The sequence below is a fragment of the Myxocyprinus asiaticus genome, chromosome 38 (genome assembly GCF_019703515.2).
Source record: "Myxocyprinus asiaticus isolate MX2 ecotype Aquarium Trade chromosome 38, UBuf_Myxa_2, whole genome shotgun sequence".
Lineage (NCBI taxonomy): Eukaryota > Metazoa > Chordata > Actinopteri > Cypriniformes > Catostomidae > Myxocyprinus > Myxocyprinus asiaticus.
In genome coordinates, this window is record NC_059381.1 from 35916526 (window position 1) to 35935737 (window position 19212).

General features: G+C 38.4%; 1 protein-coding gene across 2 annotated transcripts in view; it reads left to right on the forward strand.

The window, feature by feature from the left end:
• The window catches only part of LOC127429132 (dihydropyrimidinase-related protein 3-like), an 88660-nt gene that overhangs the window by 16990 nt on the left and 52458 nt on the right, over positions 1–19212 (forward strand). Inside the window, exon 1 of one of the 2 annotated variants that reach the window (XM_051677972.1) lies at positions 2907–3049. The exons of the other annotated variant lie outside the window; for it this stretch is intronic. Within the exon in view, the coding sequence (XP_051533932.1) occupies positions 3011–3049 (39 nt within the window). The 5' untranslated portion in view covers positions 2907–3010. Of the gene's footprint in view, positions 1–2906; positions 3050–19212 lie in introns of those variants that run through there. 2 annotated transcript variants of the gene reach the window in all.

Genomic DNA, 19212 nt, shown 5'->3' on the forward strand with positions numbered 1-19212 from the left:
GTCACTCCAGAGAACGTGTCTCCACTGCTCTAGAGTCCAGTGGCGGCGTGCTTTACACCACTGCATCCGACGCTTTGCATTGCACTTGGTGATGTATGGCTTGGATGCAGCAGAAACCCATTCCATGAAGCTCTCTACGCACTGTTCTTGAGCTAATCTGAAGGCCACATGAACTTTGGAGGTCTGTAGCGATTGACTCTGCAGAAAGTTGGCGACCTCTGCGCACTATGCGCCTCAGCATCCGCTGACTCCGCTCTGTCATTTTACGTGGCCTACCACTTTGTGGCTGAGTTGCTGTCATTCCCAATCACTTTCACTTTGTTGTAATACCACTGACAGTCGACTGTGGAATATTTAGTAGCAAGGAAATTTCACGACTGGACTTGTTGCACAGGTGGCATCCTATCACAGTACCACGCTGGAATTCACTGAGCTCCTGAGTGCGGCCCATTCTTTCACAAATGTTTGTAGAAGCAGTCTGCATGCCTAGGTGCTTCATTTTATACACCTGTGGCCATGGAAGTGATTGGAACACCTGAATTCAATTATTTGGATGGGTGAGCGAATACTTTTGGCAATATAGTGTATTTTAGCATCTTCAGAGTAGACACCCCTTGCCTAGAATTTGCAGACATGTACTTTTGACATTTTCTCAACCAACTTCTTGAGGTATCACCCTGGGATGCTTTTTAAACAGTACTGAAGGAGTTTCCATCTATGTTGGGCACTTATTGGCTGCTTTTCTTTATTATTTGGTCCAAGTCAAAAATTTCAAAAACTTTATTTTTTATTTTTATTACATTTTAGTTTTATAATGAAATAAATTATTATGGTGGCACAATTATATTTTTGTCTACAAAACTAATTTCAAACATTTAAGCATACGCCTTCAGATCAAAAGATTTTTAAGATCATGAGAAACATTTCAGTCAAGTGTTTCAAAACTTTTGACCAGTATTCCACTACAGATTACAGAATACATGCTGTAAAATGTAATTTGTAACGTGTTTCGTTAGATTACTCAAGGTCAATAATGTGTTCTAAATACTTTGTATTACTTTCGATTTTTTCACTTGTTTTGACTCTAAAAACTCTGCCAGTACAGTAAGACAAAATACACGTTAAAAATACATTCTCTGAAAAACCTAAATATCTTATGCAGTGTTGTTTCAAATCAATCAAATTGATCTTGTTTTAAAGATTTTTAGATATTTTTACAGGAAAACCATACAAAAATGATTATCAAGAATATGATTTTTGCCCTAATATCAAAGGTCTTACTAGAAAAAAGAAATTATGATCCAATGTGAATTTTCTTGATAAAAAAATATGATCGTGTCTGGTAACGTGCATGTAAAATGGCTAGAAATAGCATTTTATCTTAGCATAAAGCTGACAATTTACACAAGGTTTATTTCTATTTCTTCTGCTCCAAACTTACTTCAGTCTTACTTCTCTGTCTGCTCGTATGAATGTAACATATCATAAGAAAGTGTTTCACCACTGTTCAAATGCTCTTTGGATCGCATCATTTATATGTATAAATGTTTTCCATCTGAAAGGACTAAATATTAAATGAAACAAATGACAATAAAATGCAAAGTAATCTCTTCAGTAATCAAAATACTTTTTGAATGTAACTGTATTCTAATTACAAATGATTTAAATTGTAACTGTAGTGGAATACAGTTACTTATATTTTGTATTTTAAATACATATTCCCGTTACATGTATTCCGTTACTCCCCAACCCTGTATATACAGTATATATATATATATATATATATATATATATATATATATATATATATATATATATATATATAGATTGATAGATAGATAGATATTCACTTGTAAAAAAAAAAATAAAAAAATAAAAATAAATATATATATATATATATATATATATATATATATATATATATATATATATATATATATATATATATATAAAATGTAGTAGAAGGGAACTAAATATGAACAAAATTTCCCTTTGGGGGAAAAAACCTTTCAGTGGTTAAGGGGTGTCTGCTCAGACAAAAGAGACACATGGTGGGGTGGGGCTTAGCAGCTGTTCTCCAAACCACTCTCCCCTTTGTTTACCATTACTCTGTGACTACTCCCTGACTGAATCTTTAACCATTGATGCACTTACAAATGAACTAGACTGCATTCTTAATTTACCTCTGTTCTATGAACAAATATGTGACGTTCAGTTATTAAGAAAGCGAACATCTCCCTTGTAGATGACGGAAAGTGTTGTTGTTAGTACAAGGAATAGATGAGACTAGTTTTAGTTATTTGGCAAAGTGGTTTATGTTTACTTATTTTTTTTTATTTTATATCTTAATACCAATAAATAATTTGAAGATTTGACTGTGTAAATGATATTTCTTGTCATCAGTGGTGAATGAGAACAGGACAATATATGTTTTAAGAAATGATAACAGGGCTTGACACCAGAGTTAAGGAGACAACGAACGTCCGATTCATGAACGAATCGTTATTGTGAGTCGTTCTTTCCTGTGACGGACAAAACGATTCGTTCGCGAATCAGACTGAGCCGACGACCGCGGATAGCGAGTAACATGTCGGTCTTTTTCGGTTACATTAAGTACGTCTCAAAATAAGCAAACAGCCGCTGAGGAACATGATAATCAGATCTCTAGTTAAATAAATTGCTATATTTTCCCTCATAGACATTTATTAAAATGTGTTTGAAGCATGTAAAATGTCCCAGGACGTCTAGGAACATGTAATGGCGTACGGAATCGATTATTATTTTTGTTGTTGTTGTTGAAGCGGTTCATTAAAACAAACTGTTCAAAAGAATCGGTTCCCAGAAATTAGTTTTGGCGCCTCCTGGTGGTTCAAATCTCACACGACACACAGCAGGACATGGAGGGAGGAGCCCAGCAGTGTGTTTGAGAGACAGCTCAAGTGTGCGCAACAGAAAAAGAACAGTCTCAGCACATACAGACAATAAAGACATCTTTCACTAACGAAAAAATATGTCGTACCAAGGCAAAAAGAACATCCCCAAAATCACCGTAAGTTCATACATTTAAATTAACTAACAGTAGTATTCTAATGCCTGTTTTCTTATGTAGTCTTTTGTGTTTGTAACAAAAGCTTTGATAGAATTGCATGTTGGGCTGCAGATAAGTCATATCTAATATTGTTGGGTTAAAGTGATTACCTATTGAGTTATCGTGACAAGCTGATAAATGTCTATTGGGGGGAATCATATTCAAAGTGCAATAAAGTGTCTCGCTTTTAAAATAGTCTATTGATGCAGCAAAATATGCAGCAATGTAGTTGTGTTTTATTGCATTGATTCTTATGGTCTTTTTGCATTGTGCAAAAAATAAAATAAAATAAAAAATGTCGATGGTTTTAATATGAGCCGGTGGACTGCAGCAAGAAAATCACGCCCATAACCGATAGACTATTACACGTATGTTTTATATGGCCGGTAGATACTAGCACCAGACACAATACTATTTGAAATCTAATGTTTTATAAAGGTTATGTGCATAGACATGAGTGTTGCAGTTTTTGCACTGATGCTCTTTGTCCTGATGGATTATCTATGGTCCTGATGCTGTGAAACTGCGCAGTCCAGCACAAGAAAACGGGCGTGTTATGCATTGTATGAAATGATTTAGCACTTTATTCAGGCTGTAATACTGTTAGTTTGAAAATATTCTACATGCATACCGAACTTCGCAATAAACCGTGCACTAATGGAACAGATTTTTATAGACAAAAAATGGCTTAGTGTCTCTCTGGTCGTGCATCGGCGGTGTGTGTGTAACTGCAGCTGTGTGGAGAGGTGAAGGTGTGGTTTTCTCAACCTCTACAGATGCTCAAGTGCTGCTGTAATACTGTTAAAAGCGCTCGTTATCAATATCATATTAATATTATAATACTATTATTATTTCTTACAAATCAAACTTCATTTGTATTCGCATAAACAAAAGTGCAAAAAACCTATAAAGAGAGCAAATACAATAAAACAATAAAGAGCGCGGGGACTCGAGCCCAAATGATTCCAGTCTAGCCCTGTTTTTTGTTCAGAACTTTTTTGAGTGGAGCTGAATTGGGAGTTCTATGAACTGGCCAGCCGGGGCCACTAGCCTTGGCCCTCGACCCGCGAAACCAAAATCGATTAGTGATGTCCGATTCTTGAATGAATCGTTCTTTTGTGCCAATTCTCAGCCTCAAGTCTCTAACCACTCACAACGTTGAACTGAATTGAACTTTTGTTCCGGGTTGATTACGCAAAACGCACAGAAGTAAATGTACTGGCTACGCGGCACGTCGAACTGTCTGAATCAAAAAGAACCGAATGAGCCGGTCCCACTAACTGTCAAAGTTTGCCGAGGATTACCAAGGAGTCTGATGAGTGAGCTGCTGATCCTATGAGCATGCGTGTACCGAGGACATGAACAGGCCTGGGGCAAACTGTAAGTTTTTTTAATGACAACAAAAACGTACTGGAAATATTCGTATGACTAGTTTATTAAATAAAAGTTAAGACACGTAGAACATATCCGTGTTTGTGCATCAGTGTCTGTATTGGCTTTAGCTGCAAAACTTTAATGTAGGAAACTTATCCAAGATGTAATCAATATCAGTTGTATTCGACATGCAGGATCACAGAATGAAACACTGATGACAATAAATGCCATTATTATTATGATTTAATTGAATAAAAGGTAATAATCAGCAATGTGTGTTCACATATGGCATTGTTTGAGCGTGAAAACCATGACTCAGGGATGTAAGAATTACGTGCTAGAGATGTCATTACATGATGATCGGTTTTTGAACCAGTTCATGGAAACAAACTGTTCGAAAGAACCGGTTCGTGGAAATGAATAAGACTTCCCATCACTAAAATCGATAAGGTTACGACTGTAACCACGGTTCCCTGAAATGAGGGAATTAATGCTGCGTCATAGCTGACACTATGGGGTTATCTCCGCAGGCATAGCCAATCTCTGAAACTCTTTAAAATCTCACCAGTTTTAATTGGCAGATAGCGCTTTGTGCTCCACCTCCCTCGCGCGTGTCAGCGGGCATAAATAAGAAAGCCTGAAGCCGGAAGGGTAATAACCTGCGCCCTGAAGGGAGTGGTCAAAACTTTTGGCGCATTGCCTTTCCTAAGTTTACGAACGGTTTATGATAAGCCTGGTCCAAATTCTAAGCAAAAGTTGTTGACCGACAGCGCTTGAAGGTCCCTGACACGTTTTACTGAATCCAAAGCGAGAAGCAGTGCAGTCTAATGAGAGTACGTGTAAACTCACTGAATCCAATGGCTCGAAAGTGCTTTTAACGCAAGCTGCAAGTCTCAAACTGGCATGATGGTTGGGCGAGATGGTCTCAACCGCCTCGCGCCACATAAGGATTTCACAGTCAAAGGGTGTCTGCCTATTAATTGACCGCCAAGTGGGATATGTCCAGTTGCTATGGCAGCGACATACACTTTGGGGGGGTGGGGCGGGGCATTCAAGAGCCCTATTAACTCTGTCTGGGAACCATGGGTGGTTGGGCCATTCCGGTGCAACCAGCAGTACTGCTTCCTCGTCCTGAATCTTGCACAATAATTGGTAAATTAAGTGGATGGGAGGGAAAGCATACTTGCGTCCCACTGGCCATTTGTGGGCTAGAGCATCCAGGCCCAGAAGTGCATGAGTCAGGGAGTAACACAGACTACAGTGTGTTGTCTCCGGTGATGCAAATAGATCAATTTCGGCTTCCCCGAATCAATCCCATATCATATAACTGTTTGAGGATGAAGTCTCCATTCTCCTTTTATTACACCGTATCGTGAAAGCAAATCTGTGCCACGGTTCAGGTGACCTGGAATGTGTGTCGCACGTTTCGATAAATGTTTCTCGCACCAGAGCAGAAGCTGGCATGCCAGGTTCATCAATGGCCATGATCGAACTCCCACATGGCGATTTATGTAGGCAATGACCACCGTGTTGTCGGTTCTGATCAGAACATGAAACCCCTGGATAGCTGATCGGAAAGTCATTAATGCTAGAAATACACAGATTAGTTACAGACAATTTTTGTGCCATGTCGCTTGTACACCTGTCCAGGTGCCAAAGGGTGGGTACCCCTCACACAGGGCTCCCCAGCCAGTGTTCGACGCATCCGTCGTCGACGCATCCGTCGTGACCACTTTGCATCTGAACACTTGACTGAGTGCCACGCCCGTTTGATAGAATGTGGCCATTTTCCAAATGGTTATCGCGGCTAGACAGTGGCGTGTCATCACAAGACGTAAGCAGCTGTGATGCCATGAATAATGGGGTACCTTCAGTCTGAGCCAGCACTGAAGGGGTCTCATCCGCAGTAGTCCCAGCAGGGTGACCGCAGTTGCAGAGGCCATGAGGCCCAGGGCTCATTGAAAAAGCTTCAGTGGAAACATTTTTCCCAGCTTGAAAATGTTCAAACACCGGCGAATTGAATGAACGCATTCTTCCGTCAAGCACACCATCATAGAGACTTAGTTGATATTCATGCCCAGGAAGGAAATCTGAAGCTGAGCGTTAACATACACTTCGACCAGTTGACTTTCAGTCTCAAATGCTCCAAATGTGCAAGAAACAGGTCTCTGTGTTTGCAAGCTTGGTACTCTGATTGTGCTAAGAGCAACCAGTTGTTGAGGTAATTCATAATGCGAACACCGCTCAGCCCCAGCGGAGCAAGCGCTGCATCAACACATTTCGTGAATGTATGAGGAGCTAGGGATAAGGCTATAGGCAGGACTATAAACTGGTAAGCAGTCCCCTCAAAGGCAGATCTCAAGAATGGCCTGTGATGAGGGGCTAAGCGTACATGAAAGTAAGCATCTTTCAGGTCAATCGATACAAACCAGTCCATAGAACAAACATGTTTCTGAGAAATTATTTTGAACGAAAACATCATGAGTGCTCTGTTCAGTCGTCTCAGATCCAAAATAGGACGTAATCCTCCATCCTTTTTGGCGACTAGAAAATAGTGGCTGTGGAATCCATTGTGGACATTGTCCGCTGATGCCAACTCTATCGTGTCTTTTGTGAGGAGACTTATTATCTCTGAGCAGAGATTCGGCACGTCCTGCACCGTTACGGTGGATGACATAATGGCATTGATACGAGGTGGCAGCCTCACGAATTGTAGCACGTAGTTGTGCTCGGAACGTAGCAGAACCTAATTTCCAGCTCACGACAGCAGGGAAAGTGAGAGGGCTATTAGGCTATATTGAGGCGCCTAAAATCAGTGCGTTGCGGCACAGTGTCAACAACAGAACAAACAGGCATTGAAATGATCTGTGTCAAGGCACTAACTTATTCCCAGCTCGCAGCAGCAGTGAAAGTGAGATGGCTATTAAGTGATATGGAGGCGCCTAAAAATTCTGTTGAAACATAAGCCGTCTCCTGGCATGTTGCCAACCATTTTAAAAACAGGGTGAAACATCCTGCATTACAGAGGAAATGACACAGTCTGCTCGCAACGGAAAGCGAACGAAAAGCATGTTTAATAAGCATAGCAAGGCGACAGCGCCAGAGACTTGAACTATCACTGAATAGGAGAACGTCAAGCCATAATAAGCTGTTCAAACAGCTCTGGAAGAATGGCACCAGCGAAACTCGGAGGCACGCCAGCACGGTGAACATTGTTTTTTTATTTTTTATTTTATTTTTATATATTTTTTATCTTCAGGCATTGCCACTTTGTGCAGTTTTCCTGCCCATGGGGGGAAATTACGGTAAATGGCATCACCTGAGTGCGTACATGTCCACTAATGTAGCCCAGTGACAAAGTATCCCTGACATGAACCACTGCGAACGACTACAGCATGACGGAACGAGCCGTCAATCGACACGGAACAAGCAAGGCCGCTGGATATGGAGAAGAGAAGGGATGCAAGCTCAAGCTGGCGAAAATAACCCTCATATTTTCCGTGCTCTGTGTCCCGTCCTTGCTAGATATAGGGAAGAGAGGGGAATGGCGTCAGTTTCCTTAGAAGCAGGTCGTGAGCAAAGCATTTGAGTATTACACGCTCGCAATAACACGATCAAACTCAACAAGCGCTGTGTGCCAGGCAGGGATAATGTTAGTGACATAGCACCCCTCTAATCATAAACTCCGCAAAATGTGATTGCATCATGCACGGCGTGCATCACGGCCATACTGGGCAGACGAAGCCGCTTTACATGAAGAAGAGTAACGCACGGTGCAAACCGGTGACAAAGCATCCTCAAGTTCTCCGTGCTCTATATCCCATCCTCACGCGCCTCCCTCATGCGGAGTATGACGGGAGTAGAGAGGACCGGCTGCGGCTTTTAGAACTAAAGCGAGTGGAGAGCAAATTGTTTTGAGGTTTTTATGCGGCCACCAAAAATGCAGTCAAACTCGGCGAGTGCTGTGTCAGCGTGGGCTCTGCCCAGGTAATCACAGCGCTTGTGTTGAACAGGCAAAGACACTTGATGTAGAGGAGAGGAGAAACACAAGGCAAGAGCCGGCGATAAATCCTCCTCAAATCTCCATGCTCTATTCCCCGTAATCACACGCCTCCCTCATGCAGTTCTTCAGAAGCCGCAGGAGTATAGCGGGAGGAGAGGGGGATGGCTTCGGCTTTCAGAACGAAAAACGAGCTGAGAGCAAGTGTCTTCACAGTGAACACAGTCAGCCTCAATGAGCGCCGCAGTCCGTAAAACAGCGCCCGTGCCTGCCAAACAGAGGGTTTTCATGTGCTTGTGGAAAGACGCTGTTAAGCAAACAGCTCTTTTACGATTATGCACAGTATACAAATACACATTCAAACACAATCAGGCTGTAGCGCTTATGTTACATGCTTACAGAAAATCCAATACAATCCAATAATTCAAATGATACTTTACGTTGAGGCCCACAGGCCGCAGAATAATCCGTTCACTGTAAAGCGGCGAAAATGTCTCGCCCGCTCGCTGTCTCACAGGAGGGAAATTCTATACACTGCTGTTCATTGGTGAATGTAGTAATCCGCAACCACCAGAGCACCACAGGGGGTAGAAGAAAACTCTCATCCACCCACTGTGAGAGGTGCAGATCTTGATGCCGATTCTAGTAGAGCGAAATTAAGTTTCGTGCAGAGTACAAGAGAAAGATTATCGGTACCCTGAAGGAGAAAATTCTGAAGAGATAGCACTCTGCACCGCCATTATATATGCCCGCTGACTCGCGAGGGAGGCAGAGCAAAAAGCGCTATCTGCCAATTAAAACTGGTTAGTTTTTAAAGAGTTTCAGAGATTGGCTATGCCTGCAGGGATAACCCCATAGTTTCAGAAAAAAATTCACACAATTAATCATGCTTCAAGAATCGTACGTAAATTGTGTATAAAACTACGTATTTTCCTACCATTGCAGCAATTCAAGCTTAAAGTACATTAAACATCTTTGTGTTTTTATGAGCTGCGTTAGAAGGGGGCAGTCAGCATGCCTCAACAAACCTCACAAGCAGCGCAGCCACAGAAGGAGAGCCAGGATGCGTTGATAGCTGGACGAAGCGCAACAGATTGCAACTGTCTCGAGACACAAATTTCATTTTAAAAGTGCACTCAGTAATTTTTTTCTAATTTAAAATGTTTTACTCCTAAAGAAACAAATTTTCATTTTTAAACATATGTATACAATCATGAGCACTCACATGAGATGAAGACACCAATCATATCAGTAACCTTATAAAAGCTGTTTTATTCTACATGGAGAGGGTCCCCTCATGGGGGCTGTCATGTTAGGATCACATGATCAGCCACATACTACTCGCTTAATCTCAGTAACTTCCCTGTCATTGGACCCTTTACTTATGAATTAAGATAATTATTGCTGACTGTGAATAGTGAATTTCTATAATGGTGTTGGTAACTGAAAACTATTAGCATTTGAATGATGCTGCATCCACACCACTAGGTGTCAGTGTAAGTCCAAGATGAAAATTAAAAAAATATTGAGTGCACCTTTAAAGCTGTGTTTATGATGCAAGTGAAAACCAGTGAGACTCTACAAAAGCATCTGTCTGATGCATATGTAGATAAGCCCGGGGTTCCAGGGAGTGGTCCTGGACCTGCGAGGATGCCAGCATGCATGCATTTGGGGGAGGAGGCCGACCTCTTGAGGAGAGGCGTGCTCTATGTTTTAACACAGCGGTGATAAGTCTCTATTCACATCTGGTGTGCCTCATCATCCCCTGCCAAAGAAGGCTTATTAAATTGCACCTCTCCAATCTCCTGCCCACTCCCATTGTGTTCCTGGCTGAATTATGGCCCTTAGAAAAGGCGGGCGATGATGACGTGAGGAGGGTCTGGTTGTTCTGCCACAGTGTGTATAAAATTACATTATTATGTTTTATTTATTAGGGTTGGGTATTGACACAGAAATGTTTCGATATGATTCCAGTTCGCAAGCGCTCGATTCAATACGATTCGATGTCGATTCATATGGGTTTCTTTTAGTTATAAAGTTCCTTTTGCTTACATATTAATTAACTTCTCTCCCAGCTAATGCTGTTAATTATACAGGGAACCTTCTAAGTAGGTACAATATGAAAATATAAATTTGACTAATTATATTTTATTAGTTTCTCATAATTTTGGTCACGTTTTAGCTTTTTATAAATGAACAAATCAATGTATTTAATCAATAAATATGATATTATATATGATTAGAATTAAATGTTTATTATTTGTTGTTTTTGATACACAACTGACTGTAGAGAACAGAAAGGGTATTAAAAGTGACATTTTTCAATGACAAATGGGTTGTGTGGATCTCGTCTTTGGACACACATTACACAGAACAACTTTTACTCTCAAAACGCAGTGAAAAGGATCTCATACTGATTACTTCACCACTATACTACACGATTACTGGTGAGGGAAACCTGAACATTTACCTGAACAAATATATACATTTGCAAATGCAAGTAATTTCCTCTCATTGTAGTGGAGGGTTTTGCATAGAGTAAAAGACAGATCTTGATATCGAGATCGTTCAAATCAAGATCACGATGGAACAGGAAATCTATATTTTTACCCACCCCTATTATTTATTTTTAATGATCTTTGTTTGGGGGCCATTCTCAGTTTATACAGATACGTGTGATTATTTGCGATTAATTTGATTAATTAACTGGCATGTCATGTAATGACGTTGATGCGTTTTACAGATTTTAATTGATTGACAGGCCTTGCTAAAATTGCATGTTTAGAATCAGAACTAGCATTGCCTGATTTGCAAATGAATCACTCATTTCAGTCTGTTATTTTATTTTTATGAATTGCTCAAACAGGTTTGCAAAATGTTCTAAATCAGTTTGCAATTCACTCTGAATCATTTGGACGCCCACCTTGTGGACAGAATCCTTTGTAGCAGTTTTTCACACTGTAAAATAATAACAGGATAATTAAGAACATTGACCATACCCTTAGCCCCTGATGTTTGGCCCTCAGCCCCTGATGTTTTCAAATCCTAGAACAGAGCGGGTAACAGGACATCAATATTTTTGTTCAGCTGTGACCTTCCCTACTGAATGATCTATTTCTGCACATTAGCATCAGGCCTGTCAGCTAAAGGGGTCCAACCCTACAAAAAGTACTGTGGCTGTATCAAAGTACAATAATACCATGGTATTTTTGTGTGCCATGGTACTGAATGATTATCATATTCATGTAGCATGGTATTTACACTGTACTCCAAGAAACACAAAGAATACCATTGGATGACAATGTTACATGTCCAATTAACATATTATCCACCATTTTCCTGAACACGGAAGTGTTCCACGATTCAAAACAGAAATCTATTTTAATTTTCCAGTATCCATTGTACACAATCAGATGCATCAGCGTATGTTTTTAGTAGAAAATTTGATGTTTAGCATATTACATTTGAAATATTGGCAAATAAAAAAACATGTGGCTCCATAGTGCCAATATTTTGCCGAGTCACAATGACCGTGTGTAGATGGCATAAAGCGATGGCCCGAGGTTAGTTTCGTTGAGATAATTAACTTCTTTGAGTTGTTATGACAGCCAGCAACTGCACAAGTTGAGGCTGAAGTAATTTTTACTCAGACTTACTGCACACTTAAAATGGCTGTTGTTCTCTGTCTGGATCGCTCGTTTTGCTCTTCATGGAGACCAGAACCAGAAAACAGTCAAGCGGCATTCAGAATCATCATGGCGCCGCCCTGTGCTTGGTCAGGCAAATTGTGGGTAAAATGGATAGTTCCAACTCCAAATTTTGATTGGATGAGCAATGTTTGAATGCATGTACAATGATGATAAACTCACACCTGTAAAAATGATCAGAAATGATGTGAACCTAGCGGTAGAATTCTGAGTTAACAACTTGTAATTAACAGTTTTATGAAGACGTGAATGCTTTTTAAAAATCGTAATCTCATAATTACAATATTTCCGACATGATGTGAATGCAGCAATAGAATTACGAGTTTTACGAAGACGTGAACGCTTTTTACAGTTCGGAATCTCATAATTACAGTAATTGCGACATGACGTGAATGCAGCAATAGAATTCCGAGTTTACAACTTGTAATTACGAGATTTACAAAGACATGAACGCTTTTTACAATTCAGAATCTCATCATTACAGTAATTCAGACATGATGTGAACCCAGGAATAGAATTCTGAGTTTACAACTTGTAATTAACAGTTTTATGAAGACATGAATGCTTTTTACAATTCGGAATCTCATTATTACAGTAATTCGTACATGATGTGAACCCAGCAATAGAATTCCAGTTTTACAACTTGTAATTATGAGTTTTACGAAGACGTGAACACTTTTTACAATTCAGAATCTCATAATTACAGTAATTCAGACATGACGTGAATGCAGCAATAGAATTCCGTGCCTACAGCTTGTAATTACGAGTTTTACAAAGACGAATGCTTTTTACAATTCTGAATCTCATAAATACGGTAATTCTGACATGACATGAACGTAGCAATAGAATTCAGAGTTTACAACTTGTAGTTATGAGTTTTATGAAGACGTGAACACTTTTTACAGTTCGGAATCTCATAATTACAGTAATTTCGACATGATGTGAATGCAGCAATAGAATTCCGAGTTTACAACTTGTAATTATGAGTTTTACAAAGACATGAACGCTTTTTACAATTCAGAATCTCATAATTACAGTAATTCGGACGTGATGTAAACCCAGCAATAGAATTCCAGTTTTACAACTTGTAATTATGAGTTTTACGAAGACGTGAACACTTTTTACAATTCAGAATCTCATAATTACAGTAATTCAGACATGACGTGAATGCAGCAATAGAATTCCGTGCCTACAGCTTGTAATTACGAGTTTTACAAAGACGAATGCTTTTACAATTCTGAATCTCATAAATACGGTAATTCTGACATGACATGAACGTAGCAATAGAATTCAGAGTTTACAACTTGTAATTATGAGTTTTATAAAGACATGAACGCTTTTTACAATTCAGAATCTCATAATTACAGTAATTCGGACGTGATGTGAACCCAGCAATAGAATTCCAGTTTTACAACTTGTAATTAACAGTTTTATGAAGACGTGGATGCTTTTTACAATTCGGAATCTCATTATTACAGTAATTCAGACATGATGTGAATGCAGCAATAGAATTCAGAGTTTACAATTTGTAATTACGAGTTTTACGAAGACGTGAACGTTTTTTACAATTCGGAATCTCATAATTACAGTAATTCGGACGTGATGTGAACCCAGCAATAGAATTCCAGTTTTACAACTTGTAATTATGAGCTTTACGAAGACGTGAATATTTTTTACAATTCGGAATCTCATAATTACAGTAATTCAGAGATGACGTGAATACAGCAATAGAATTCCGTGCCTAGAGCTTGTAATTAAGAATTTTACAAAGACGTGAATGCTTTTTACAATTGTGAATCTCATAATTACGGTAATTCTGACATGACATGAACGTAGCAATAGAAATCAGAGTTTACAACTTGTAGTTATGAGTTTTACGAAGACGTGAATGCTTTTTACAATTCTGAATCTCGTAATTACGGTAATTCTGACATGATGTGAATGCACCATAAGTTGCTATGTTGCTTACCAATCGTAAACAGCGTAGCAGACTAATGAACTATAATACTTGGCAGAAGAATTGTTTACAATGATGATTAATTTTAATAAATTTGACTCTTGAATTTGTTTTTCAACATTGTTGTTGCCGACATTTTGTAAAAGCAATAAGTCACTCAAGGCTGTGCGTTAAAGTGATTTTACCATGGTTAAGGGGGTTTTAGGCACTCCGCTTCTTGTCGCCCCTTACACGAGGGAAGAAGACATCATATGGGCAGTTTGTAAGAAGATCATGTTTTAGAAACCAGCCGGGATCTTAGTTGCCATAACAACCCAATTAACTAACTCATAGGACAGGGTGGATGTGTGTTGTAGTGTAATAGATGTTGGTCATTGTGTATTTCTATTGGTAAGTTCCAGTGTTTTGACTACTTTACTGGCAAAAAAAGAATAAACTGTCATAAGTGCATGGTAAATATTTTTGTCACCAGGCAACAAGACTGCTGCCCTGGATGCATACAGAGTGATTTTCTTCAATCCCAGCCCGTTTCTGTGTGCAAGCATGGCTTATACTCCACGCCTTAATGTCCTTTGGCTCAACACTCTTTGGCTGTGTCCTTCCTCCCCTCCCCACACACACACACACACACACACACACACACACAAAATAAGCAACAACAAATGACTGCACTGTTTGTGTGCATGGCTCAGATGGGCCTCTGGTATTCTTAGAATTTTCTGTCTATAGAGCACAACAGTGAATGCCCACTTTTTCAGAGGCCTTAGTTCTGGTAGTATTTTTCCCATTTATTTTCTCCATAGGGATTGAAAAAAATGAGCAATTAACCAAACCAACCAGCTTGATCCAACCAGTTGAATCACAATATTTCAAACTTTGATTTGAAGCAAAAAATGTTTAAAAATTGGAAAAAAGACAAAGGTACAAGACTTACTGTCTTTTATGAGGGAATTAACTACAATCCTGTGAAGCATTGCAAATATAGAGCAACAATCTGGTTCCGGAAGTAAAAATCCTATTAATTTTCTCCATAGGGTACTTCATTTTTAATGCTAACTCATAAACCTTGAGCTTTGAGGTTGTTAATCAATGGTATATGCTTCTGTTAAAGCCATCAGTCCACAATATTTAAACTTTGTTTTTATAAAACCATGTTTAATATGCTGAATTCCTGAAGAAGAACTATACTACCCATGATCCTGAACAGAGATCCACCAATCGGAGAATCACGACAAACAATACCAGCCAAAAGAGCTCTGCAGTGACTGCCCACCCCCGTGATGCACTGTGAATGACGCAATCTAGTCACCCTCCCAACACTCTAAAACTACTTAGATATTTGTATCTGAATATTTTGCAAAAAATACAATAAAATATACTGTTCATATACTTATAATCAAGAACTTTAAATCAATAGTTTTATACTTTTCCAATGTAAATTCGATTACATCATTTGCAATGCTTCATGAGATTGTAGTTCATTTGCTCAAAAAAAGTAAAAAAAATGTTTGTTTCATTTTCAAATATTAATCATTGAGTAAAAGTACAAAAGAAAGTATTTAAAGTTTATTGCAAAATAATCATATATAAGAAAGTAATTTGATTCATTGGAGTAAGCTGTCACTAGCCTAGTTTCCATCCACTTTTCTGTCATTTTAATTTCACAAATAAATGCAAATCAAAAGAGCAGGAATTGCAATCAAAAGGGAGCAGTTGCCCTTCTGATAGAACTGTAATATTGGTCCTGATGTTGCGCCTATCACAGGTTGCCACCGGTTCCAACCCGAAAGCAAATCATCATGGCCCTGTTCAAGCTGGCAACCTGCACCAATTAATGAGGGAAACTTTCAGTCTTAGTATAAGGATCATCTATTGATGTGTATATGCTGTGTGCACAGCTATTAAAGAATAATTGATGCGGTGTAATATCAGGGTTTACATATGATACATTCCCGCATATTTGTCCAGCAACTTTTAACGACCAACTGAATTTGATTGTCATCTAAAATTCATTTTAGCATCATAATGCAATTTACATTTTCTGAAGAAGCTCAGCAAATGTGATCTGAGGTAAAGAGGGTTCGATTTAAAATATTTAAATGTTTTAAAACATTTTAATTTAATTCAGGGAATTTTGCCAGCATTTTTCAAAAGTAAGCTAAACAATAATTTTATAGAATTGGGCTATATGTTAGTGTTCCAAAAAAAGCACACTGATGCTTTTCTCCTAGTATTGTTTATTTTATTTTTTTATCTTTGTGCATAGAAATGATGTTTTTTTTGTATTATGGGATAATTCCATGACTGCTGTCTATTATTTTGAATGGTGTGGAAAAGCAACTTTAATAAATAAACGGATGGATTAAATTAATCGCAAAGAGTGGCCATTAAATTGTCCTCCGTGCACTTGTCGATGTGCATGATACGAGATATTTGTGTTGGCACTCCTGGAAGTGTCATGTTTGCAGCATCGGATCTATATGCCATTAAGATCAATCCATAATCACGTACAATAAATTGGCTTCCAAGGATGTATTCCTTGTCGTCATGATTAACACACTACATTTTTACGTCAATGCCAATTTTCTCGACAAAAAGTGTTTCCAAACCAGTTTTTCACGACTTTTGAAGTATCGACATTAGTTTATGCATTAGAGTTAAACGGGAAAATATTATGTCGACACTTATGAAAGTTTTGTGTTTCCATCAGCTTTATTGTGATGCGCTAAAACTTTTTCCGCAAAAAATCCTTGTGTGGAAACTTAGTTACTGTTGATGTGCACCGATTGCACATCTACACTAGCATGCTACTATTAAGACATGAAACATTTCTTAAATATACAGTATATATATATATATATTAAAGTGTTCTATATGTCATTGGATTATGTGTTAAAATTTTTTATTTCACAAATCAAAGGGGTCTTGGCTAGATTTCCAAACGTTGCGTTGTTGAAAGACAATGGGGGATCATTTGTGTGTCAAAGGGTTTTCGCCCCATTCAGACTTCCTGTTTTCCTGGGTTTTTGTCTATGTCAAAAACAGACCTTCAACTTTCCCTTGAGAAAGCCTTTATATGATTGAGCTCATGAAAATATGTTTGTCAGTCACCTAGGTGCAACCCTTTTTGCACAAAATTGAAGTTTTTCTGACATAAATCTAAATGTTCTCTATTTAAATATTATTATCTAATATTTCTGCCAGAGACAGCTTTGGATGTTTTCTGCCTCAGAAACAGCATCTGAAACAGCATATTGACTCTTGAAAACTTTGAGGAACATTGTTGATGCATTGCTTTGCATTAGATTAATAAATTCAGTGTCCCTGATATCAACATAAAGTGTCACAGATGAGAGGCATGTTTCTGAAGCTATTAACTATGAAGTTAATAGTTACTTCACTAAAATAACTGACAATTCTGCTCTAATGCAAGTGTAATTGGCTGAAAGGCTGTGCCACTTTTTTCACACTTTCTTTTCGTTATTATATATTTTTGCACTTTATTATCATGCATGAAAACACTGAAGTAATGATTGTTGTATGCAATCATGAAATCAGAGACCCTCTACTCAAAATCCAAACTCAGAAGAGACTCATATTACCGTGGTGTAAATGATGATGGTGCCTGTTAATAGACTTCTTAACGCATCTTAATACCAGGGAATAAACAGGGCACACACACACACACACAGCGTCAAAATGACGGACAGCATTTGGAATTATCCGTCAATGTTTCCAAAATTTTTGAAATCGGGTTAAGTGATTGTTTGTGCCCCACCAGAAATAATGAGCCTTAGACGCCACTGCAGAAACATCACTCTGATCATTTTGACTCTTATTTGAAGTGATGGATAGAGATGTGTGCCACTAAAAACCCAGCAAACCTTCCCTTAGCCTTATTTAGCTGCACAGTCATGAATTAACATTCTGATGTTTTTTTACCATGATAAATAACTTGAAGTGCACGTTTTTTAATGTTAAAATACTTTCTCGTATCCCAGCTTTAAGCTGATGTAACTTTTTCAGCATTAAAATACTTTCCTCTATCTCAGCTTAACAGACCTTTTTCACACTCTGGGTTTTGGAACGCAGAAGTAAATGCTTGCAGGGTAAACTGTGACAGCAGTGAATGGGAGTGAATGGGAGATTACAGCAAATATTATTTTCACTCACCCATTTGCTCCAAGAGCAAAAGAAAAAATCCACTATTACATTTGAATGACATTCCAGAAGAGAAAAAATAAAAAATAAAATAGAGAGTGGTGGATTAAGTCAGTCAGATGGGAGAAGATGCCAAATTTACTGTCACTTTCTCAGCAGCTGTAATCGAAACCCCCTCACAGCTGTGGTAATTCAGTTTTTAAAACTAATTCTAGGGTAATATAACACAAATCGTAATGTTTTAAATTTACACTCAATATTTAAAAAATGTATAATATAAAAAAAACATTTGCGAGATTTATGCTGATAAGGCAGAAACATGTCATCACAGTCTGTGAAAAAGGTCTATATTCAGGGACAACTATAAGTGAGCCATTCATAGGTTCATTTACTCGAAAACTGTAAACACTGTGTCTCTGTGGCACTATGAAAATTCCCGTGTTTGTTTAGAACAACATAACTCAACAAATGGCGTGAGTTGGGGGCGGGACTAACTCTTTGTTTGATCAACAGCAGATGAGGGGTGTATTCAGAAAGCTGCATTTCATTTTGGATATCAAATCATGCTCTATGGTTCATATTTTCTGCTAGCTCTGCATTACTCTGCATTACCTCCCCCATGACATATCAATCCACATAAACTTAATAACTTATGATCTAAACTGCACTCAGGGATCATAGTGAATTGATTTTTCCAGGAGTTTTTACACAAGTGCTTCTAGTTTTTCATGTTTAATTTTATTACATGGACCGTATTGGTATGTTCCCTTATACTGTACACTTAATAAAGTAAAGCAGTCAGAGCTGTGACTCTTTCACCCCTTCTTAAATGTCTACACTTTCCTCATAACTTTATCGATCTGAATCAATCTCATGAATTGTAAGTTTCACTTACTGAATCAGTAGTCATTTAAAGTATTGGTCA